Source organism: Petaurus breviceps, unplaced genomic scaffold, assembly GCF_028583685.1.
Source record: "Petaurus breviceps papuanus isolate PSGF00001 unplaced genomic scaffold, PetGlider_PUasm1.0 567, whole genome shotgun sequence".
Lineage (NCBI taxonomy): Eukaryota > Metazoa > Chordata > Mammalia > Diprotodontia > Petauridae > Petaurus > Petaurus breviceps.
In genome coordinates this window covers 2,225,678-2,250,068 of record NW_027186383.1, presented here as the reverse complement: position 1 = coordinate 2,250,068, position 24,391 = coordinate 2,225,678, and the positions used below count along the sequence as shown (strand labels likewise).

Below are 24,391 nucleotides of genomic sequence, written 5' to 3'. Positions count from 1 at the left end.
TCCACTGGTGAAGGACAGTGCTGTTGTTGCAGGGGTCTGGAGACTGTCCTGCAGACAGAATGAATACTGTCCACTGGTGAAGGACAGTGCTGTTGTTGCAGAGGTCTGGAGACTGTCCTGCAGACAGAGTGAATACTGTCCACTGGTGAAGGACAGTGCTGTTGTTGCAGGGGTCTGGGAACCTTTCTGTTGGTTCAGAAGCCCTGAAGAAGGATTTTCTTGTTGTATGTTTACAGAAATCCTGGGAGAGGGTTTTGCTTATGTTTTCAGGGATTCTGGGACTGTTCTACAGACAGAGGATGAATTAATGAAGGGACTGGCAATGTATCTTGTGGCCTTGCTAAGCCTTGTCTCCCCAGGAACTAAGATTGCTGAGAACTTGCCTCCAGTCAAGATGAAGAAAAGACCTCCATTTGGGTATTAAGTGCTGTGCTTAAACTTGATATAACTCTGGGGTAGATTCAATTGTGATCCAGGGGTGGGGAACTTTTGACCTTTTTGTGCTCTGTGTACTTTACTTATGTTTGGAAACTAATCTCCATTTGAGAAGAGGGGCTTTGTGGTGGACCAAATGAAGGTGTAGCCTAGGGGTGGAGTAGTATTTAGAACAGGGACTTTGTAATTGATTGAATGATTGGAAGGTCCTGGGGTGGGGTAGTCCTTGGAGATTATTTAATCACACTTAGTAAATGCTGTATTTGGAATGATGTTTTAATCTTCTCTGTTCTTGGTTGGTCACTGAATAAAATGGAGAGCGCCTATGCTGGTATTCTGAACCTTGGGAAGTTGCCTTTCCTTGGCATTACCGGGCTGGGCTGAGGGAGATAGCGGCTGTTGTACGTAGGAATTACTCGAATGGCTAATGTCTCCTGCCTCAGTGCAGGAAGAGTATGTTATGAGGGAAATACTCAGGGCAAATACTGATCTAGCAATTCAAAAGCAGCATTGTTTGTCTTTAGACAGGAAAACTTCCCATCAGTCCAGAGTGCAAGAAGCAATGAGGCTTTGATTAGGCTTTCATCAACAAGCCCAATCCATTGTCAGGCGGTTTTGCTTTCTATGCACACGCACGCTGCTGTGCGAGCACAGACATTCGTTGTAGGCTTCGCTGTGATTGCCACCTGGGAGTTATGTGACCAACGGTTATGGCTGTTATTAAAGTGCAGATGATTTTAACGGCAGCTTTCTAAGTACATGATGAAAGTGCCTTTGGAAGAATCAGCATATCTTGCAGGTCACACAGGCGTGTGACAGGTCACACAGGCCTAAAAATACACTCACTGCCTTTGCTGTCTCAGTGAGCCATCTTCAGCCTTGCAGGATTCTGAAAAGACTTTGTAGATTTCTTTGGTTAGAAGTTGACCTTGCCATCTCTGGACACAAGGGTGCCCAGATGTCTGCCCCCTCCATGTTCTACTGGGGCTTGGGAAACAGACAGTTCAGTTTGAATAAGGGAGCTTCAACTTACTTGTTGTTTAAGAGATATTTTAAATTTTTAAAATAGCCTGTATTTTAAGAAACTTGTGTTTTTAAAAACATTGATGTAAACTTCATAAAACTTACTGTTTTCTGAAAAGGTGATTTTGAAGTTGACTTAGCTTTTTGTTGAAGTGTGTGCTTTGTTATTATTGATAACTTGTTTCAAATGGTGAAATTGGACATACTGATTTTTCCGTGACAGAGAATGCCACTTTCATAGGAGTGGCCGAGCTGCTACTTTTTAATGTGCTGCAGTCCTAGTTGAAGGGACCTTGAGAGGACAGGTGGTCCAGGCCCAGTCTGAAGAAGAGCCCCTCCGTTTCATAGCCATCATGTCCCCACCCCCACCCCACCCTGCCTTGGCTTGAAGACCTCCAGTGAGGGGGAAGCCCCTGGGCTCCCAGCGCACACCCATCCTTATGCCATGACAGGAACTTGGGGCCCTAATCTGCATGCACACCATCTTACCAGCCCAGGCCTGGGCAGATGACAGTGTGTTCCTTTGTAGTCTACATTGTGTTATCCATGGATACGCAGATCCCTCATACAGAATGTTGGTGTCTTGTGAATGGGAGCTGTTCCTACCCCAGCACTTAACACAGTGTTTGGCACATGATGGGCTTGGTTGGTTGGTTCTTCCTACCATGTGGTGCCCAGAATGAGGCCTAGTATCCCAGATGTGACCTTTGCCAGGCAGAGGATGGTGGGCTGTGATTGTCCCACAGTGAAGATGCTGACTGTGGCCCCTCGCTGACCCATGATAAAGCTTTAGGTCTGTAGGACACTTGACTGTGTTATCTGGCTTTGAGTCTCTCTGGGCCCCAGGAAGGTGCCAGTACCAATGGGAACATCCCCATCTTGCAGATGAGGTAGGTGACCGCATTGCTGAGTGGGAACGGGGTGCAGGACTGGAGCACAGTTCTCTCCTGATACGTGCCCAGTGCATTCTCCTTTGTACCCACAGTTGCTGCCAAGGAGAGGTCATATGGTTCCTGGTGGAAAGTTTCTTGATACAGAAGGAATGAAAGATGATTGGCACATGAAATGTGTGTCATTCTGAATGAGTCTCCTAGTTTCTAAAGTATTCAAGTGGCCTTCTAACTTCTTACATCTAACCTAGTGCCGGCCTGGGAGTCACAAAGACTTGAATTCATATCCTGCCCCAGATCCTTTCTAGCTTTATCAGGTTGGGCAGATTCCTTCATCGCTCTTGGCCTCATTTTCCTCATCTTTAAAATGGAATAATATAATAGCCCAGGATGATTGTGAGGATAAAACGAGTTCAGCTCTATGAAGCACTTCTCAAAACTTAAAGCGTAGCATAATTGCTAGCTATTATTAGTCTTGTTGCCAATCAAGGGAGGGGACACAAATGCGAGTCATCTTTCTTTAAAAAGCAAAACCTCGTGGTGGAGACCAGAGGCTCCTTACACACAGACACAAACACGCGTGGGACTCACCAGGCTACCTCAGTGGGCTGGGGCCATGGTGGCGAGGGGCTGGGGCGCTGCTGCTGGAAGGAAGCAGGCACGGGGCTAGCCCCTGAGCTCTGGCTGTGGATTGGAGTGGTTTATGAAAGAGTGTACTTTATCTGACTCTCCAAAGAAGCCTTCGCCTGTGTACATTCGTTTTACAGTAGAACCTTGACCCAGACTCCAAGGAAAACATCCAGATTTGAGAAGCACAGAGATAATTAAGAAGCTTGCTGAAGCTTGGAAGGAGCTTCCAGAGTCACAGAAGGAAGAATATGAAGAAGTTTCCAAGGCAGATTTAAAATCATGCAAAGAGGCCTCTGAATATGGAGCAGGGCTCAATCCTGATCAGAAAAAAAGGAGCAGCGAAAAAAGGCGAGAAAGGAAATAATAGAGAAGAAGAGAGAGAGGACCGTCTTTGGAAGGGTCGAAAAACCCTCCTCGGGGTATGATATGTTTATTTCTGATGTTCAGAAGCTCCAAGGAAGCAAAAGTGATTCCATCACAGGAAATAATGAAACTTGTAAATGAAGAGTGGAAAAAATATGTCATTATCTCCAAAGCAGGTGTGTATGCAGCTTATGAAGAGGGTAAAATTCATTATGCAGATGGAATTAAATTGTGGGAAGAAAAAACTTCTTGAAATTGGATGGAAAGATCTTTTAGATTTTAGGGAGCTAAAAGCCCAAACTGGAGAACACCCGGAAGACGTCTGTTGATGTTTGGATCTCCAGAGTGAGAGTGTTAAATACCCAGGGAGCCAATCGGGTGTCTCACTCTGCAGGACTGGGGCGGAATGTCTAAGGAGGACGTCGGTGAAAGTTTTGTCTGAAGGTCTTTTTCTTAACACAGGGTCTTCAGCCAGGGTGCTGACATGTTCTATATTAGCACCTACTTATAGATTCTCCACTGCTTTAGACTCAGTCTAAATTTACACAGAATTTGGTTTTGGAGCTGCTGAATACAAAAAAAAAAAAAAATCATCCAGGTGTAGGAAGGATTAATTTTACCCTTAAATAAAGGTAAATCAAACTGTGAAATATTTTTAATACTGGATGATGACAAGAAAGTATTCATGTTTCCTAATGAGGAAACAAGCATTTGCTTTTTCATATTGTCTTAAATTATAAATGCCACTGTGGTCTACACTGTGACTGTTGTGTATTTTTAAAGAATGAGGAACTGACCTAGGGGCATTCTAGTACCTAGGCAAGTTCTGATTCCTTGGTAAAGGCAGCTCAAATGGCATTCAGAGGTGGTGAGTGGACACACATGCAATTACTGATTTCATTTATGACTTTAAACAAAAAACTACTGAAGGATTTGTAAAAGTTTCCATCTATCTTTTGGGGAGGGGCAGAGGGTAAAGTAAAGTAAAACTATTATGTCAACCCTGTGCACATTGGTGATTATATCACAGAGAATAAAATCATCTGATGCATTCTAAAAAACCAAACAAACCAAACCAACCCGCAAAGCTTTGTGATGCTTGCTATGTTGTGGGCACTGCTGGGTGCTTGCCTCCGTCTTCCCCTAGGGATTCACAGGGTCCAAATGCAAAGATGGTACCAGGATAATCAAGGTGAGAGAAGGCACTATTGACTAGTGGATAAAGGAAGGCTTCCTGGAGGAGAGGGCAGCGGAACTATGCCTTAAGGGAGCCCCAGATGCCAAGAAGTGGAGATAGAGGGGTCAGCAGCACGAAATTGTGTGCCTGCATGGAACTGGCAGGTGGAGGATCAAGAGAGAAGAGCTCGTGGTCCTGTTTGGAACCAGGAGGCCTTGCATGGGGAGGGCCCAAAATTAATTAATCTTAAATGCCCAGCATTTTCTTTCAGAAGCTGGGGTAGCCCAGGTTGGTTTTGAAGTAGCTGAGTGATGTGTTCAGCTGTGCAGAGAAGGGGAACGTTAAAGACTGAGAGACTCATTCAGTTCTCATGTAAGCCAGTCAAGAAGTGCCCCAACAAGAGAGTGCCTGCAGGAAGGAGCTCTTCCCTTGGTTCTCCAGCCAGACTCCCTCCTCTGTGTTCTTACGGCTTCATAGATACACATTAATGCCCCCTTGACCTTCAGTCTTCCTTTAGCCATTGCCTGTGATTCTGTTGCCCTCCTTTCCGCCCAGATGAAAAGCAATTGGGGTTTGGTGGAGGGTGAGGGAAGGTGCACAAAGCATCTAGTGAGAAGGCTTGAAATGAAGTGACTGGAACTGGGCTCAAATATGTGGGCACCCGAGGTAGACAGGCACCAATAAAGACAGCAGGTATTAAGCCCCTTCTGCCCTCTTGTATCTCTTCTGCTGCCTGGGGACAGACAGGTCTTCCTCTCCTCCCTGTGGTGGCTGGTGTCATGTGAACCCCCAGCCTCTCTGAAGGCAGGCAGAGGTCCCATTTGCCTTGGGGACTGCCTAGGTTCACATAGACAGTGGCCTGAGGTTTTTCACTTCACTTGTCAGCCTGGCTGACCTTCCTCATCCTGCACTTTGGGCCCAACAGCAGAATCCTGTTCTCAGCTCTGTATAGTGTCGTCCTGCTTGGTGTGACCCATCCTTCTGCCATTCAGGGTCTTTTGAGGGCCTGGCTCTTTCATCCAGCAAGTTTGCTGGTCCATTCTGCTGGGAGTCACCTGAGAATGGGGCATGAATCCTGTCTGTGCTTGTATGTGCCAACCAGCACACACCCAGGTGAGCTCTCTGGGCCACAGGCTTTCTTTCAAATGGGCTTTGGTCCACTAATGAAGACCCATTTGGTCTGGTTCTTCAGCAGACTTTGAAGTCCCCCCAGCTGTACTGGCCCCCAGCAGCCCTCTCTCATCCTCTCTAAGGATAGCATTCTTACCTGAAATCGAGGTATGCCATTCCCATTCTCAGCACTAGGGTTAACCAGTTCACTGTGCTTTGCTCTTGGCCCCCTTGTCCCTCTTGTCATCTTTCTGTTCATCCCTTTCTAAAGCCCAACCCTGAATGATTCTCACCATCCATCTCTTCTGCTGCTGAATAGTGCTGGGGCAAAGCAGGCAATGGTGCCAAGTAGGGGTTTGCTATAGGTTTTTCACCAGCCCTGTGATTTCCTATTAGAAACTCAAAGCCTTGGAGCATATCCTGGGGCACTGATCAGCTAAGTGATTGGCACCGGGTCATAGAGGCAGACCTTGAGCTCAGGTCTGCCTGCCTTCAAGGTGATGCCATGCTGCCTCGACTAAACCCTGGTTATTACATTTCAGCTGGGCCCTCACTGCAGCAAGGCAGTCTTCCCTAATTGACTGGTTGTCCCACTCCCTCCCCTCAAACCTCCTGTGCCCATGCCTTCCCCTGCCTCAGATTTCACAGAGAAAGAGAAGCTCATCCGCTGCTGCAGAAGGGGCCCTGCCTCTCACCAGGGCTGACCCCTTTATATTTGTCCTTGATCCCATCCCCTCCCAGCTCCTCTTGTAGATTGGCCTTCAATCCTTCCCTACCCTCCATTCTTTAATATCTCCCTTTCTACTGCCAGCCGTGTCTATACATTCCACACCTGGTCACACTCACCCCAAGAACATGCCCTGGACTTTCCTGCCTCTCTACCCTTGGCCATGCTCCCCCTGCCCTCACTAGCCTTCCTTTCCTTCTTCCCACTGTTGAATTCTACCCATGCTTTGAATCCTATCTCTTGATTTCTCCTCTAGGAAGCCTCTCCTGGTCTCCGTGGACAAGGCCCTTCCATCTTAGAGCTCCCACAGCCCCTTGCTTTGTCTTGCTTAGGTATCTGCCGGGTGTTATTTTATATCATCATTTCTGTTATCATTATTACTCAGGTTAGGGACTGAAGCTCTCAAAAATATATTTACGTAGATGTACATGGACCAGAAGGCTAAAGACCAGCCCCGTGATTTCATTGACATAGGGGACTTCCAGGTGAGGAAGGTCTTTCTGCCGATGCAGACTGGCACCTTCCCTGGAGCCTACAGCTCTCGCAGGTCAAGTGACTTACACTGGCCATTGTGTGCCAGAGACAGGACTTGGACCTGGTTCTTCCCAACTTTTAGACTGGCTCTCCTGTTAATACAGTTCCCCTTATCCCATCATTCATTATAACTTCTCAGGAAGCCCCGGAGGCATCGTTGTATTCAAGAACTATAGGATGACAAAATGTTAAATCTCCTTAGTGGTTATTTAGCCAAGTGTCTTCATTATACATACATATGGTATGCATGTTGCATACCAGATCAGTGATGTGTGCTTGTATATGCACACGGGCACACGCAGTGTTTGTATATGAAATGCACATTTCCATTATCCTCGTATTTTTTAAGAAAGTCTCCATGGAGCCCAGATGCTATATGCTTGTGTGTGCTTGTAGTGGACGCAAGTTTTTACATGAACCCCAGTTTCAGAAATTTACGTAATCAGAGTAGCTGATTACACAACAGAGTTTCCCATAACCTAAAGTCAGTGACTTGCAGAGGCAGCCATGTGCTGCCACAGTGCACAGAGCATTGGGCTTAGAGTTAGAAAGGACCTGAGTCCAAATCCAGCCTCCGGCTGGATTAGTTGTGTGACGCTGGGTAACTCACTTATCCTTGGTCTCAGCTTCCTCAGACTGTAAAATGGAAATAATACTGCTACTTCCCAGGGTTGTCGTGAGGATCAAATAATATTTATAGAATGTCACAGAGCCCGGCATGTAGTAGGGACTGAATAAAGCTTGTTTACTTTCTTCTTTCCTTCCTGACAGAGAAAAGGACTGAGCTATTTTTTGTTGTTGTTATTAAACCACTTATTATTTAAAAAAAAATAAGAGTATTCTTTTAGTACCCTTAGTTCATGTTGCATTTACTCAAGTGACTGAGGTCATGTATATTTCTATATGTATGTTTGCATATATTTCATATATAAACACTGCATGTGCCCGTGCACACATACATGTATATACTACTTATCTTGTATGCATGTTGCATACCATATGTATGTATAATGAAGACACTTGGCTAAATAACCACTAAGGAGATTTAGCATTTTGTCATCCTATGGTTCTTGAGCTCATACATCCCAAGAAAACATTTCTTTTTTACCCCTTGCTACCTCTTAAAAAAAGTAGCTCATCGGACCAATAGATGTGATCTTTACCCTTTCGTGTAGAAATAATAGATTGATTCTTGGACTTCAAGTAGGGGTTGGCTGATGAAGTGGGATAGACAAGATACTGCTAAAATATCTTTGTAAAAGAACCGACCAGCTCTAGCACTTAGAATCATTTGCCACGCCTTCCATTCAAAGGATCAGAGTAGCTGTCAGAATTCTTAGTGATTTGAAGCTGAAGCATTTCTCCCATTTGTATAAAGACAGGCCCGGGAATTGGCATGCAACAAAACCATTCCTCTTTCATTTATAATGGTAGTGCCTGAGTGTCTTGTCTTTGATGGCCCCAAGTGTTCTTTGTGGTAGCAAGTTGCTTGCAAAGCATGATATGACCCATGAACTACCACGAGAGTCCTGTATGCACTGGTAGGTTAATATAAATGCTGTAACTTTCCATAGCTACATGGAAGAAAAAAGATCCATAGGTGGAAGATGTATGCATGTACCAGTGTTCAAGTCTTCACAATCCCATTTGTGGTTTTCTTGACAGAGATACTGAAGAAGTTTGCCATTTCTTTTTTGAGCTCATTTTACAGATGAGGAAACCGAGGCAGATAAGGTAAAGTGACTTGCCCAGGGTCACACAACTTGTAAGTGTTTGAGGCCAGATTTGAACTCAGGAAGATGAGACTTCCTGAATCTGAGCCTGGCACTATTCACTATGGCACCCTCTAGCCACCAGTGTGTGCCATGGGTGTACTGTACCCTACACTCATGACAAGCAGCCATCCACACCACACACTCTGCAGAGTAAGAAGGCAGCTTGAGTGAGACTTTGCAAAAGGCTCACTTTTCACAAGATGAGTCCCTGTAACTGCCCCTTAGTGAGTTTGCAGGGGAGTTAAATGATTAGATTCATCGTACATCTGCATCAGTGCAACATTGACATGCTTTATCAAAGGGACTGACTTTGGTTTTCCTCAGCTTTACCTAGCTGGCTTTGGTTTGGGTTGTAACTTGAACACAGGTGTGCTATAATTTCCATAGAGGATGTGTTGCTATTCACAAGAGCTACATAAATCAGGTCCTATTTTAAATGCCCCACATATGCCTGCTTTTTCAGAGAACTTTATGGTGAACCCTTTGTACAACAAATAATCACTCAATTGATTTTTTTAAAAAGAATTTTTTTTCAGATATTGAATTTTTTAAATGCAGAATACTTTTATCTTAGTGAATCTTGACTAATTATACAAATCAGTCTGAGAGTTTTAAGTTAGCAATCATCCCATAATAGAGCACCTGCTTCTAAAAGAAAGCGTATTGGCTGAATAACAAAAGAGCCAGTTAAGTTGCTGTTTTTAACCTTTTATCTCTAAAAGCAGTGATGCTGAAATTTGATGAAATAAACAAAAAAAATTATCTCCAATACTGTTGATTTCTTTGGCTCTTGATTCCTTATTAAATGAATTGTAAGTTGTAAAATCACTGCAAGTGCAAATGATGACATTTTTAGGGACTGTGTGTGTGGCAAAATTCAAGTAGTGTTAGGTATCAAAAGTAAGTAAATCTTCAGCTGAAAAATCTTAGAAGTATTTTTCTAAAATATATATCTACATTCATCAGTAAGCCAAAAGCTGCTAAAAGACTTTGGCTGCAGGCCCCACTTCCAGAAAACAGCTGAATAAACAGCCCACAGCTGGCACCAGAAAGAAAGACGATCAGGTAGGGGGACGAGAGGGGACAAGGGGGAGTGGCTTTGTGTCCCTGGGAGACGCCCAGAGGCTCTGCCACCTCAGTATTGATATAGCTTGGAGAAACTGCTCAGGGTAATTGATTGATCTCCTGGGGAGGGCGTTAAATCAAGGTGTTACTGGCTTCCTTGAATATATTATTATATGGGAGAATTTCATGAAGTTCTGAAAACACTCAGTCTCTCCAAAGAAAAGAACTTGGAAGTCCAGGCTGCAGCTTGTGTGTTACAGAAAGAGACAAAAGAGGGAGGAAGGGGAAGAAAAAGAAGGAAGGAGAGAGAGATGCTAACAAGAAAGGAAAATATCATTTTCCATTGATAAATGATCTGCTTTAAGTTCAGCGGCATAGATTTTGTGCATTTAAGCTGAATGTCCGGTTAGGTTTGAGCACTGTCATTTTCTCTGTACTGCTAACCCCCTCCCATTAGGGAAAATAAAGACATTTAATAATTTTTGAACGTACCTCCCAGATTTGTCAGAACATGCGTGTCTTCAGAAAGATCTCCATTCCAACCCAAACTTTCTGGAAAGTGGTCAATCTTGCTTATTGATTTTAAAATTAGCCTTACAAATCTTGTTCTGTGAAATTTTGATTGAGTCAGAAGGCCACACTTATGGATCTCGAAGGCCCAGGTGGCTTCAAGGCTGCAGATTCCCGGCTCCTGGACTAGATGATCTCTGAAGATCCCTCTCTGTTTTGGGGAAAAGCTGTTGTGCAAACCAAGAGCTTTCACTTTAGCCCTGGGATACATTGGAATTAATTTTTTTACTCCTAAACCTCGTAAAGATTCTGTTTTCTGAAGCATTTGTAGTTACCTGTGTCTAATTGAAAACTGAATCTTCTGTGTCATCCTAGCTCATTTTCTTCATTCTGAAGGTGATTTCTCTTGACTGCCCATCCCACAAAATGAAATAAATTGATAACAGAACAGAGAATATAATTTAGATCTTAAAATACTCATATGATCATGTCAAATCTGTTAGGTCTTATGAGAAAGTTATTGTTTTTTAAGATTTTTATTGATGTCTTTTGTCTTTTATTCACCCTCATTTCTAATATATTCCTCTGCTGCCCCCCCCCTCCCCAGAGTCATCCCTTGTAAGAAAAAAGAAAAGAAAGAAAGAAAACAGTTCAGCTAAATTAACCAACACACCCTTTGAGTCTTGTGGTGCTGCTTAAGCCATATCAGCTGGGTGGACAGACCCAGCTGATATGGGCATATATCTAATTCCTCCCCTGGGGCCAGGCTTAGACCCTTTAGCAGTATAGCATTCTGTTTGGTGGTGGTGGTTTTAAATTCATTCCATATACATTGATATAGTCATTGGGTGTGTAGTTTTCCTGATTCTACTTACTTCACTCTGAATTGGTTTATATAAATATTCCTTTGCTTCTTCAAGAATCAGTTAATGTTGCATGATACAATATAATAACTTTTGAAAAATATTTTTCCCATAAGTATTTGGAATTCAGTTTGTGTGTACCTCCAAAAACTGTGTGCAACAGAAATCCTTACCCAAATAATACTCAGAGTTTTCTCAAGGTAGGAAGCAGAAAAGAATGGTTTATTACGATCTGGAGAAAGGGTCACCCTCCTGACAAATGGTCAGGGAGGAGAAGCAATTTATAAAAGGAAATGGCAAAGTTATAAAGCCCTAACACACAATTCCCCCACACCCCCCTCCTGGCCCTTTTCTTCCATTGGCTGGAAGTCAGGTGTACAATCTAAGCGTGGCAATCTACCTCAAGGACGGGAACAAAGAAACAGGAGATCACCTGATGTACGTTTGAGAAAGCCCTTCTGTCCTTATTTGGCATATCTTGTGCTGAGGTGGCCTGGGGAGGGTCTCCATTGCTCTAAGTCCCAGATTCCTGCAAGGTCAGGTGACCTCTAAACTTGGGCCTAGTGGATGCTGAAGCCACTCGAGGTTTGATTTCTCAGAATGGGGAAACTTCACTGCAAATTATCCCTCACAAGTTTGTTCCCTTCACTAGCTTTTACTTCATTCATGGTCTAACATACATATGTGATGATCTAGAGCTTGAAGAGATGTTGAAGATCACCCAACTCTCCACCTCCCCACCCCTAATTTTCTAGGTGATAAATGAAAGACCCTCCAAGGTGAGATGATTTTCCCAAGGTCACAAAGCTAAGTTAGCAGGAGTGTTTAGTTATGATCTTAGGCCACACATCTAGTGAACAAAAAGCTGGCCTTTGAGCCTCCAAATCATACCAGCTCTGGGATCCAGAGTCACTTCACCCTCATTGTCCCAAGCAACTCTCTTAAGACTGAGTTTCAGAGAAGGTACTGACCTATGATAGAGGGAACTTCCTCATCTGGGATTTCCAGAATCCATCTAGATCCTGTCATTCCCTGCTGATTATTGTCTGTTAATCTTTTCTTCCCAGAAAGATTATAAACTCCAAGGGTAGGAGCTGTGTTCTAACCTGCTTTTGCGTCTTCCATCTTCCCTCCTCCCCTTCAGATGTTTCCTTGTGGTGTGGATGTGAGCAGAGTAGACGTTTGGACACTGTCCACCCAGCTGAAAAGACTTGGGCTTGTCAGAGGAGCCGTGTCTGTTTGCAGAGGTTCTTTGCCAGGCTCTGTATTTGTCACATTGTGAAAGAAAACCAGACCTGACCCCTCCCCCAAAAAGCAAACCAAGTTTTCCGAAGTATGCTTTAAATTGCATTCCGACTCCATCAGTTCTTTCTCTGCAGAGGGATAGCATTTTTCATCGTAAGTCTTTTAGAATTGCCTTGGATCGTTGTATTGTTGAGAATAGCTAAGTCATTCATCATACAGCATTGCTACTCTCAACTCTATTCTCCTGGTTCTGCTGATTTCACTTTTCATCAGTTCATGTAAGTTTTTCCAGGTTTTTACAAGAACATCCTGTTTGTCATTTCTTACAGCACCCTAGTATTCCATCACAATCATATGCCATAACTTGTTTAGCCATTTTCCAATGGATGGGCATCCCCTCAATTTCCAACTCTTTGCCACCACAAAAAGAGCTGCTATAAATATTTGTGTAGATATAGATCCTTTTCTTTCTTTTTTCTTTTTAATCTCTTTGGGATACAGACCTAGTAGTGGTATTGCTGGGTCAGATGGTATATATGGTTTTATAGCCCTTTGGACATGGTTTCACATTGTTCTCCAGAATGGTTGAATCTGTTCACAACTCTACCAACAGTGCATTAGTATCTCTGTTTTCCCTCATCCCCTCTAACATTTGTCATTTTCCTTTTCTGTCATATTATCCAATCTGATACATGTGGAGTGGTACCTTGGAGTTGTTTTAAGTGATTTAATGCATTTTTTTCATATGACTACAGATAGCTGTGTACTTCATCTGAAAATTGCCTGTTCATATTCTTTGGCCATTTTTCAATTTGGGAATAACTTGTATTTGTATAAATTTGATTCATTTCTCTATATATTTGAGAAATGAAGCCTATGTTATCAGAGAAATTGACTGTAAATTTTTTTTCACAATTATGATACTTTCCCCCCATTTATCCTTTTTTCTCTCTTTCACCCTGTCCATTATCAAAGGTGTTTTGTTCCTGACTGCTGTCTCCCCCAGTCTGCTCTCCCTTCTGTCAGCCTCTTCAGCTTCTCTTAGGCCCTTCCCCTTCAGCTTTCCTATAGGGTAAGATAGATTTCTATACCCAATTGAATGTGTATGCTAGTCTCTCTTTGAGCCCATTCTGATGAGCCTAAGGTTCCAGCGCTCCTGCCCACCTTCCCCATCTTCCCCCCATTGTAAAAGCGCTTTCACACTTCTTAGATAATTTACTCCACTCTACCTCTCCTTTTCCCCTTCTCCATGTGCATTCCTCTTTCTCACCCTTTTAAATTTATTTTTGATATGGGAATTTATGCTGATAGTTTTCCTAATATTGAACCAACCCTGCATTCCTGGTATAAATCCTACCTGGTCATAGTGTATTATCCTCAAGATAAATTGCTCTAATCTCTTTGCTAATATTTTATTTAAAATTTTTTGCATCTATATTAATTAGGGAAATTGGTTTATAATTTTCTTTCTCTGTTTTGGCTCTTGCTAGTTTAGGTATTGGCACCATATTTGCATCATAAAAAGGATTTGGCAGCATTTCTTCTTCACCTATTTTCCCAGATAGTTTCTATAGTATTGGAATTAGTTGTTCTTTAAATATTTGATAGAATTCACCTGTAATTCCATCTGACCCTGGAAATTTTTCCTTAGGGAGTTCACTAATAACTTGTTCAATTTATTTTTCTGAAACGGCTTTATTTAAGTATTTTATTTCCTCTTCCATTAATCTGGTCAATTTATATTTTTGTAAATATTCATTCATTTCACTAATATTGTCAAATTTATTGGCATATAGTTGGGCAAAATAGCTCCTAATTATTATTTTGATTTCCTTTTTGTTGGTAGTAAATTCACCCTTTTCACTTTTGATGCTGTTAATTTTCTTTTTTTTTAAATCAGATTAACCAAACATTTATCTATTTTAATGTGTTTTTTTTGTTTTATTTATTAGTTCAATAGTTTTCCTAATTTCAATTTTATTAATCTCTCTTTTGGTCATTGGCTTTGTGTGCTGGCACTCTCAGGATGGGAGTCGGGAGTCTGGTCCCTGGTGTACACCTTCCAAGGTGGCATAAACTTTTATGTTTACTATGTTCACTACTTTTCTGGTCTGTGACCTTAAGACTCTTTTCTGCCCTGAAACTATGACCAGGGTCCCCGATCCTTGCCCTGGGACTGAGACACAGGACTGCGACCCAGATCTGCATGTGGGCAATGCAGCAAAGCCTTGGATCCAGTTCAGGCAAAGGGACCCCTATAATCTCCTTCTGTCCAATTATCCAGCCTCCTGAGTGGCCTAAGAGTTCCAGAAGCTACTGATGATGATTCTGTTGCCCCCAAGGCCTGCTGTGGGCTTGCCAAGGTCCTGCCTGTGCTGGAATACATTCCACTCCTACCCTTGTGCAACAGACACTTCACTGCCAACTTTCTGAGTTGTCTTGAGATGGAAAATTATTTCACCCCACCCGATGGTGGGTTTGCCACAATTTGTTTGGAGGTGTTTGAAGGGGAATTTGGAAGAGCTCAGGCCAGTTTCTGCCTTTTCCTCCATCTTGGCTCCTGACCACGGACTTTTTTGGCTTCATCTACTCTGAAAGACCACCTTGCAGGTCAAGAGGGACTGAGTTTGGTTTTGGGGGAGACGCTGCCCATACCTCAAGAATCAAAGATGGGCAAACTATAGCAGTAAGGTGAAGTTTATCTCCTGCAAGATTGCACATGATATTATTCCATACATATGGATACACATTCCATATGAATTCTTAGGCGTTCAGTCAGTACTTGTTGAATTAAATTGAGTACAACTAAATATCCCTGTGACGTAGTTTATACCTTTGGGAAGTAATGGTATTTTTATCAAATGCATCATTATTGAACAAGGCAAAAAACAGAGGAGGAGGAGGTGGAAGGGCATGGATCCCACATCCTTCTCAGTCCTCCAGCACCTTACTCTAAAATCTGCCCTACAAGGAGATTTATATTGTGAGAGTGGGGTGAGGTTGGGAGGAAGAGTAGAAGGATCCTTGCATTGAGAGTCAAAAGAGCTGGGTTCACACGTACAGCATCATAGCAGCTCTTTTTGTGGTGGCCAAGAACTGGAGATTGAGGGGATGCCCATGAATGGGGAATGGCTGAGCGAGTTGTGGTGTACTATTGTAATGGTATACTGTTGTTCCATAAGAAACAATGAGCAAGTGTGCTTGAGAAAAACCTGGAAAGACTTCTATGAACTGATGGGGAGTAACCAGGAGATACATACAGTCATACACAGTGACAGTAACATTGTGCAGTGACCAGCTTTGATAGACTTAGCCCTTCTCAGCAGTGCAAGGATCTAAGATGATTCCAAAATGCGAACCACATCCAGGGAAAGAATGCAGATGGAAGCATATTATTTGCTCTCTGTCTGTCTTGTCTGTCTGTCTCTCCATCTCTCTGTCTCTCTCTGTCTGTCTCTGTCTCTCTGTCTCTCTGTCTTTGTCTCTGTCTCTCTGTCTTTCTGTCTCTCTCTGTCTGTCTGTCTCTCTCCATCTCTGTCTGTCTCTCTGTCTCTGTCTGTCTATTTCTGTCTCTCTGTCTTTGTCTCTCTGTCTCTGTCTTTCTGTCTCTGTCTTTCTGTCTCTGTCTCTCTCTGTCTTTCTGTCTCTGTCTGTCTGTCTCTCTCTGTCTCTGTCTGTCTGTCTCTCTGTCTTTCTGTCTCTGTCTCTGTCTGTCTCTCTGTCTGTCTGTCTCTCTCTCCATCTCTGTCTCTCTCTCTGTCTCTCTGTCTCTTTCTGTCTGTCTGTCTGTCTCTCTCCCTCTCTCCCTGTTCCTCCTATTGGTTCCAGTTCTTCTATACAACATGACTAGTGTGAAAATATGTTTCATATGGATGTTTATGTGGAGCCTGTATCAGATTACACAAAGTCTTGGGGAAGGGGGAGGGGAAGAAAATGTAAAACTCAAAATCTTATGGAAGTAAAAGTTGAAAACTAAAAATAATTCATCACAATTTTTTTTTTTAAGCTGGGTGCAAATTCAGCAGCTCCCTGGTTAGGGTACTGGGCCTGGAGTCAGGAAGATCTGAATTCAAGTAGTTTCTGAAACATGTAGATGTGTGACCCTGGGTGAGTCACTTAACCATTCAGCATCGTAGAGTCCTCATCCGTGAAACGAGGGGATTGGACTGAGTGGTCTCTGGGCCCTTCTAGTTCTGGTTCTCCGATCCTGTTCCCCCCTGTTGCCCTTGGGCAGGCCTTCCTTGTAAAAGGAGGGGTTTGGCCACAGGTCCTGTGGCCTGAGTTGGGGCTCGGCCCAGGGAGAGCTCTGGGCACGTCTGTGCGCCTGGCACAGGGGCGTTGCCCACGCCCAGCTGGCAGCACCTGCGGGCCCCGTGTTTTCAGGAGCTGCGCTGCCCATTCTCTCTCTCCTCGGGCTGAGACGCTTTTTCCTCTCCAAACCCTCCTAGGACAGACCGCTCCTGCTGGAGGCGGCCTGGAAGAAGGAGAAGGACATTGTGTCCAAGGAGATCAAGAAGCTGCGCACATCCATCCAGACGCTGTGTCGCAGCGCCCTGCCCCTGGGCAAGATCATGGACTACATCCAGGAGGACATGGATGCCATGCAGAATGAGCTGCAGCTGTGGCATGCTGAGAACCGGCAGCATGCTGAGGCCCTGCAGAAGGAGCAGAGGTGAGGGGGCGGCAGCCCTGTGGGAGGGAGGGTGGGGAGGGGCAGGGGGCACCTGATGTGGGGAGGGGGGGGGCGGGGGTGGGGGCAGCCCTGAGGGGGGGAGGGCGAGGGGCAGGGCGTGCGTGTGGGGGGGGGGGGGGGGGGGGGGCCGGACGGGGGGGGGGGGGGGGGCACCTGATGTGGGGGCCCAGGGGAGGCCTTTTTAGCCAGAGCATTGCATCCCGGTAATTAAACCTTCTGTTCATATTGACATAACGAATGGAATTTGAAATGGTGGATGAGGTGTTTTTAAAATAATATATCAAAATTCCCAAAACTGTGAAGCCATTTAAAAACTCCAAGTGTGGGGGAAAAAATCAGCCTTAACAAAACTTGAGGTAGAGTTTTGTGAAATATTTGAAAGCCTTTGGCAATATTGCAGTGGAGTCTGTGTGGGCCTGGAACAAGGCTGGCGCCTTTGTTACGTTTGGGGAATTCTGTTTTCCCGTAGTGACTCATCCAGTATCTTTAACCACCAGAGTCTCAGGGCCACAAGAGGCTGCATTTCTGTTCACACTTAAAAATGACCCACATCCTCAAATACCCCCCAAACATGTGATGGCACATTGACCCAGAGTTGGAAAAGACCTCAGAGGCCATCTCCCCCAACCCTCTCCTTTTACACTGACAAGAAAACTCCTGAGGTGATTAAGAGAATAAGCTTCAGAGGTGGGATTTGAACCCAGGACCCATAACTCAAAACCAGACTTCTCTCCAGGAGGCCTGCCCTTGTCAGGCTCACAGAAGCCCTTCACCATGCTGAGAATGGACTCCTTCCTCTTCTCTCTCAGCCAGCCTTCCAAGTGTGTTTTCCTGCCCTAGAGACCCTCTTATTGTTTTAGATGTATGACTTCTTGGGTGTAGGGAAAGGAGTTCCCTTCTCATGACACAGATTAGCGTCTTGTCTCTGGTGATGTAGGCCTGGAGTTTAGGGGAGCTGTGGAGGCCGACAGAGCTGGGCAAAATGGAGCTGATGAGCTCACCAAGAGGGAGGGGCACAGCGAGTAAGACCACCGGCCCCAGAGTCAGGATGACCTGGGATCGAATCCGGGCTCAGATGCTTAGCACCCACCCAGAAACACCTGGCCATGTAACCGTGAACAAGTTACTTAACCCCAATTGCTTAAAAAAAAAAAAAGAAATTCTCAAGCAAAATTGCCCTGATATTCTAGAACCAGAGGGCAAAATAGAAATGGAAAGAATTCACTGATGACCTCTTGAAAAAGATCCCAAAAAGAAAACTCCTAGGAATATTATAGCCAAATTCCAGAGTTCCCAGGTCAAGGAGAAAATACTACAAGCAGCCAGGAAGAAACAATTTGAGTACTGCGGAAACACAGTCAGGATAAGGCAGGATCTGGCAGCTTCTGCACTGAGGGATCGAAGGGCTTGGAATATGATGCTCCAGAGGGCAAAGGAGCTGGGATTAAAACCAAGAGTCACCTACCCAGCAAACCTGAGTGTAATGTTTCGGGGGAAAACATGGTCATTCAATGAAATAGAGGATTTTCAAGCATTCTTGATGAAAAACACCAGAGCTAAACAGAAAAATTTTACTTTCAAATACAAGAAGCAAGAGAAGCATGAGAAGGTAAACAGGGAAAAGAAATCATAAAGAACTTATTAAAGTTGAACTGTTTACATTCTACATGGAAAAACGATAATTGTAACTCATAAGATTTTTCTCAGTATGAGGACAGTTGAAGGGAATATATATATATATATGTGTGTGTGTGTGTGTGTACATATATATGTATATATAGGAGAGTGTAAGTGTGTATCAATATATGTGAGTGTGGGCATATGTGTGTACATGTATACATAGACAGGGCATAGGACGAGTTGAATATAAAGGAATGATATCTAAAAAACAAAATTAAGAGGTAAGAAAGGAATATATTGGGAGAAGGAGAAAGGGTGAGATAGAATAGGGTAAATGATCTCATATAAAAGAGGCAAGAGAACGCTGTTACAATGGAGGGGAAGAGCAGGAAGGTGAAAGGGAATGGATCAACCTCACTCTCACTGAATTTGGCTTCAGGAGGGAATAACACACACACACTCAGTTGCGTATCTTACCCTACAGGAAAATGGGGGGGGAGGGCAGGGGATAAGAGGGAGAATGATAGAAGGGAGGGCAGATTGGGGGAGAGGCTAGTTAGAAGGAAACACTTTTGAAAAGGGACAGGGTCAGACTAGAAAATAGAATTAGTAGGAGGCAGGACAGGATGGAGGGAAATATAGTCAGTCTTTCACAATATACCTACTATGGAAATGTTTTGCATAACTACAAATGTACAATCTATATTGAATTCCCAGTGGGGGTGGATGAGGAGGAAAGAAGGGAAAGAATCTGGAACTCAAAGTTTTAAAAACAATTGTGTATTTTTTAAAAAAGTGTTTGTTTTGTTTTGATTTTTTTTACATGCAACTGAGAAATAAGATATACAGGCACCAGGGCATAGAAATCCATCTTGTCCCACTAGAAAGTTAGGGGTGGGGTGGGGGAGGATATAAGAGAGAACAGATTGGGGAAGAGGGTACTCAGCAGGCTCACTGTTTTGGGATGGGGGGTAGGGAAAAGATGGGGAGAAAGTTTGTAACTCAGAATCTTGTGGAAATGAATGTTGAAAACTAAAAATAAATAACTAAATTGGAAAAAATAAATAAATATGTAAAAAATGTATTAGCCAGCAAATAATAAGAAATTTCAATGACGATAAAATTGATTCCTTTAAATGTGTGCCCATGAAATGCCATTATGGGAGGTTTCTGACTAAACTGTTAGCCACTTTTTTCTAAATGTAGATTATAAATGAATTTGCTCTATAAATACAATTATGAAAAAATGATATGGCAGGGCATTATGAACATAAGATATTTTTAAGGAACTTTCATTGATAGTCTTCTGTTGATTAAAGGACCTCTTATTAAAATAATAATAATAAACCCAAAAAATCAATATAGTTTGTTTGAACATCTATATGTAAGGAATATTTTAATTTTCATGAGCCTCTCTTTTGTCAGTATGGTGTTTGGCCTTTGAATCAGCTTCAACAAGGACCGGATTCTGTTCAGTGTAGGGAGTTTGGAGCTGTGATGTCTGTCATTTCTCTGTTTCTATTTCTCTCTCTCCCCATTAAAGTGTTGATTAAACAAACCATAAACCCTTAGATGTTTGAACAGGAAACCCTGAGGAGGTGGGGCCTCCAGCCAGTACTGACGCTGCCCATTCCTGTCTCCGCTTAGCATCACAGACTGTGCGGTAGAACCCCTCAAGGCCGAGCTGGTGGAACTGGAGCAGCTGATCAAGGACCAGCAAGACAAGATCTGTGCAGTGAAGGCCAACATCCTGAAGAACGAGGACAAGATCCAGAAAATGGTCTACAGCATCAACATGAGCTCACGCTGGTGAAGGCCCCATGGCGCCTGGAGACGTGTGTACCACAGAAAGCTGTGTCCTTCCCACACTCACAGCTGGCTAAGTAAGAATCCACATCATCAGCCCACCGCGTGGCCAAGCTGCAGATGTGGCAAGCACGATGCTCTGCACGCTGGGGCCTGAGCATTTGCTAGTGAGGCCCAGTCCCCTCGAGTGCCCCCCACCGGCTCCCCGGCTCGCACACTTGCTTGGCCATTTCCTCTGGCGAGTTATGGGAAGTACACATTGTTGCTACACATGACTACGTCATTCCTTTCTTTTTGTTGTCTGAGACCAGGTCCCAAGTTTTAAAATGGTCTGTGCCGCATAGTCTTAGGGGACTGTTAGAGGTAAAGCACAGAGAAGCTTATTGGCAGGGTAAAGGAATGTTTGTGTGATAGTCACTTTATAAGTAGAACAGAAAGGCCTTTAAGATGCTGAAAACAAACTCCTATTTGTGTCTACATCTGGAAAAGGCGACTGAGTGCACGTGTTCTTTTAAGTACTTGTCAGGCTCCGTGCTTCTTCCCTAATTCCAATTGCAGATATTCCTCTGCACTATTTTCCCATTGGTTCCTTGCATGTCTTAAAAGTTAGTGATTTTGTTCAGTTTTCACATTTTTCTGGATATGATCTTCCTAATATGAAGTTGCCCACGTCCACTCTCTTCTCTCCCACACGTGTGCATTGCCACTGGCCAGGCTTGATGGAAACAGGCAGCTCTCTGGAAGGCATCTGCCTGCTCCATCCTCTGAGTTCAGGAAGGGGCTTGGTCTTGCCTGGCCTGAGTGGTGTTCAGGTGCCTTTGCTTTTGTTTGTAGGAGGCTAGTTCACAAAACGCAAAGGGACACCTTTATTATTCAGTACTGCTATGTCACCCTTCCAGAAAGCTTCCTTTTTGTAAAGCCCATCTTTTTATAGCACTGATATTAAGTTTTGCATTCACTCATGACATTGGAGAAACTTCCCAAAGTTTTTCAGCTACGGGATAAAGGATTTCACTGTATCTGGAGACACACTTTCTGGTTTTTGACTCTGTCTCCTGCTAGTTACGTTTCTGAATTTCTGTTTGCTGAGGATATTATGTATGTGCTCTGAGGACAGTCCTGTTCACCATCACCATTGTCTAATCCCAAGCTGACTTCCTTAGGAACGACTGACTGCTAATGGCACAGTTGAGTTTGCCCATGGCATTGGCAAATGAGCCATGTCCTGAAGCTGTCCCATGGCAGTCTGGATGGGAGAGCCCAAGGAAGGCCACGAGATTCTCTCCTCAGAGCCAAGCCTTCGGGCCCCTTCCCATAGAGAACCTTCAAGTTCTGGGGAGCTCACCCTTCCCTGGCCCCTCCCCTCCTTCATGTTCCCCAGACGCTCACATCTGCTCCTGCCCTCGTCTACACTGGACAGCATGACAAAGCAGCTCTAAGATGACCCCCATCCCGTCATGCTTTGGGACAAGATGCCTTTTATGCCTTTCGTGAAGCTGTAAATACGACCAGAATTTCTGTGCAGAAAGAATGGCAAATATACTGTGTGTGCGTGAAAATTTGTACAAAGTAGGGTCTCAAAAATTGTATCATAAAATTTATTTTTCTTTTATATATAATTCATTAAAAACAATCACCTATTTTTTCTATGAAGTGTATGAGTTGTACAGTTCAGTTCACACCTGGACACATTATTTATAAGCATTTGAATTATCTTTTTGAAAATTGGTGTATTTTATTTTGCTCTTGTATGAAAAGTTCAGGGAAATTCTTTTTCACATTGATACAATGACATTTCCCTTCTCTGCCCTAAATGAAGTCTCCTCTAAGACGGACAAGCCTTTATCAGAAGTTCTAAGACCATTAATGATGTTCTTGCGTATCAGTTCAGATGATTCTTTTCTGTCTCTTATTGCATTCTGATTAAGTCCTTGTCTTGGTTAGTATTTTGAAAAGATATACAAATGAGATCACCTAAATGCTTTCCCCAGTTAGAAACTTCAGTCTGTTAATTTTTCAATGATTTCTGAAATCACACCATGCAGGGATTTGCATAAAAAGTGACTTAATGTCCCAAAGGGTGAGTCTGGGAAAGAGTGTGGGTGAGTGGACCGTCAGCTTCCCAGCCACTCATCGCTTCTCAGCAAGTCACTTTTTCAGGGAAATAGTGACTAGTGGCCCACACAGAAGTGACTTGGTTCCCCCAGCGAGGCCTTGTCAGGGATTGGTCTGGTGTGTTTTCCAGAATGAATGGGTGATGAGTCTGTTCTGTCTTTTGGGGGAAAAATGAACTTGAAGTACCCACAGGTTAAACTTTGCCAAATAAACTGTCCACAAGATGCCCTGTCTCTGGTTTGGATTTGTGGGGTCTGCTGCGTTCTCTCTCAGACAAGTTGTCTGTTGGCTTTGGCAGTGCGGGTGTCCACCACGAGAGTGTCCCGCACTTGGGCTGGGGGTGAGGGGTGGGGGACGTAGAGCAGGGTTGGGGGAGGAGGGTTAGAGGGATGTCTTATAGTGCTGGGGGTGGGAGTAGTAACTCACACTGAGGGCTTTAAAGTTCGCACAGTGCTTTACCTAACTTGGCCACCGCCGAGAGGTGGGTAGTATGGGTAGATGGGCCCCATTTTACAAATGAGTCTTGGCTTCAGTGCCAAGGTTGGGAGGGATGGCCAAGACGCTCGGATCTACGAGAGAGCTCGATAGACTAGGACACCAGGCTGCATGTAACAGAAACCAGCCTCACGAGTGCAAGGCAGGACATCTCAGTGAGTGAGATGGGCTTCTAAGGCCTTCCTGGGCTGCATCCAGATGGGTACATTTGCTGGGAATGAGGAAGAGGCCGGCCCTTCAGCATTTAGCCTTGCTCGATGGCAGCTCAAGGCTTAGGCTCAGTCCTGGGAAGCGCCTTTAGAGGAAGGACTTGGGTAGATGGGCTGGAGAGCATCCAGACAGGGCTCACAGGGCCTTGGGCTGCACCACAGGAGGATCAGTGAAAGGGACCAGGCTGTGAGTGGTGTTAGAACGTTTTAGAGGCTGTCACACAGACGAGGCTTCGGTCATGTTCTGTTGGATTCTTTGAACAAATGTTATTCAGGTCCTGCTAGTGCCAGGCACTGTGCCGGGTGCTGGGCATACAGAGCCATGAAACAGCCTCTGCCCTCAAGATGCTTACATTCTGTTGGGGAGAACTAAGGTAACATGGCAACGTGAATATGGAACATGAGGAGGTAGGTAGATACACACACACACACACACACACACACACACACACATTACAAAGGAGGAGGAGTGAGCAGAAACATTCACAAAGACCAAGGTGGCAGTGTGGACGCAGTTCAGGCCAGATCTCGGACCCGGCCTGTGGAAAGGAATGCAGATAGAAGCTGGAGATCAGAAGCAGGTCCGTGTGGCTGCACATGAGCCTAGGAAAGGAGACTGGAGCCTAATTAGAAGTGACTCTAAAGCCTAGGAGAGGAACTTGTATTTCCCCCCCGAGTCAGGAGGGACCCACTGGGGCTTCTCCCCATGCCACATGCCATGTGGTCAGGCCCCAGGGTGTTAAGTTGGCAACAGGCATGTAGAAGGCGGGTTGGAGGGAGGAGACTGGATAGAAGGAAGCCAAGTGGTCGCGTATGGCAGTTGTCCAGGAGAGAAGCAGTTTGGGTCTGAACTAGCCTGGTGACTGTTAGTGAATAGAAGGAGACAGATGCAAGGGAGGTGAAGGTAGAACTGACCAGACTTGGTATCTGGTGTGAGGAGCATGGGGACAGGAACAGTGGAGGCTGCAGACCTGGGAAGCCAGAGGGCTGGCGTCCACTAAAGGAATCAGGGGAGCAGGACCAGGGTAGAATGGGGGGCATCAGAGGAGGATAATCAGTTCTGTCCTGGGCATAATGAGCAGCGATGCAAAGCACCAGAGGAGCTG

At 44.3% G+C, this 24,391-nt stretch overlaps 1 protein-coding gene and 1 pseudogene across 9 annotated transcripts in view; both read left to right on the top strand.

Annotated features, from left to right (window-relative positions):
* The window catches only part of LOC138173166 (transcription factor A, mitochondrial-like), an 8,674-nt pseudogene extending 2,729 nt beyond the window's left edge, over positions 1–5,945 (top strand).
* Positions 1–22,805, top strand: part of TRAF3IP1 (TRAF3 interacting protein 1) — an 83,351-nt gene extending 60,546 nt beyond the window's left edge. For all 9 annotated transcript variants that reach the window (XM_069103118.1, XM_069103120.1, XM_069103119.1 and 6 more), the window contains 2 exons: positions 16,796–17,019; positions 20,308–22,805. In XM_069103118.1, the coding sequence (XP_068959219.1) occupies positions 16,796–17,019; positions 20,308–20,473 (390 nt within the window). In that variant the 3' untranslated portion in view covers positions 20,474–22,805. The remainder of the gene's footprint in view (positions 1–16,795; positions 17,020–20,307) is intronic.
* The last annotated feature ends 1,586 nt before the right edge of the window (positions 22,806–24,391 follow it).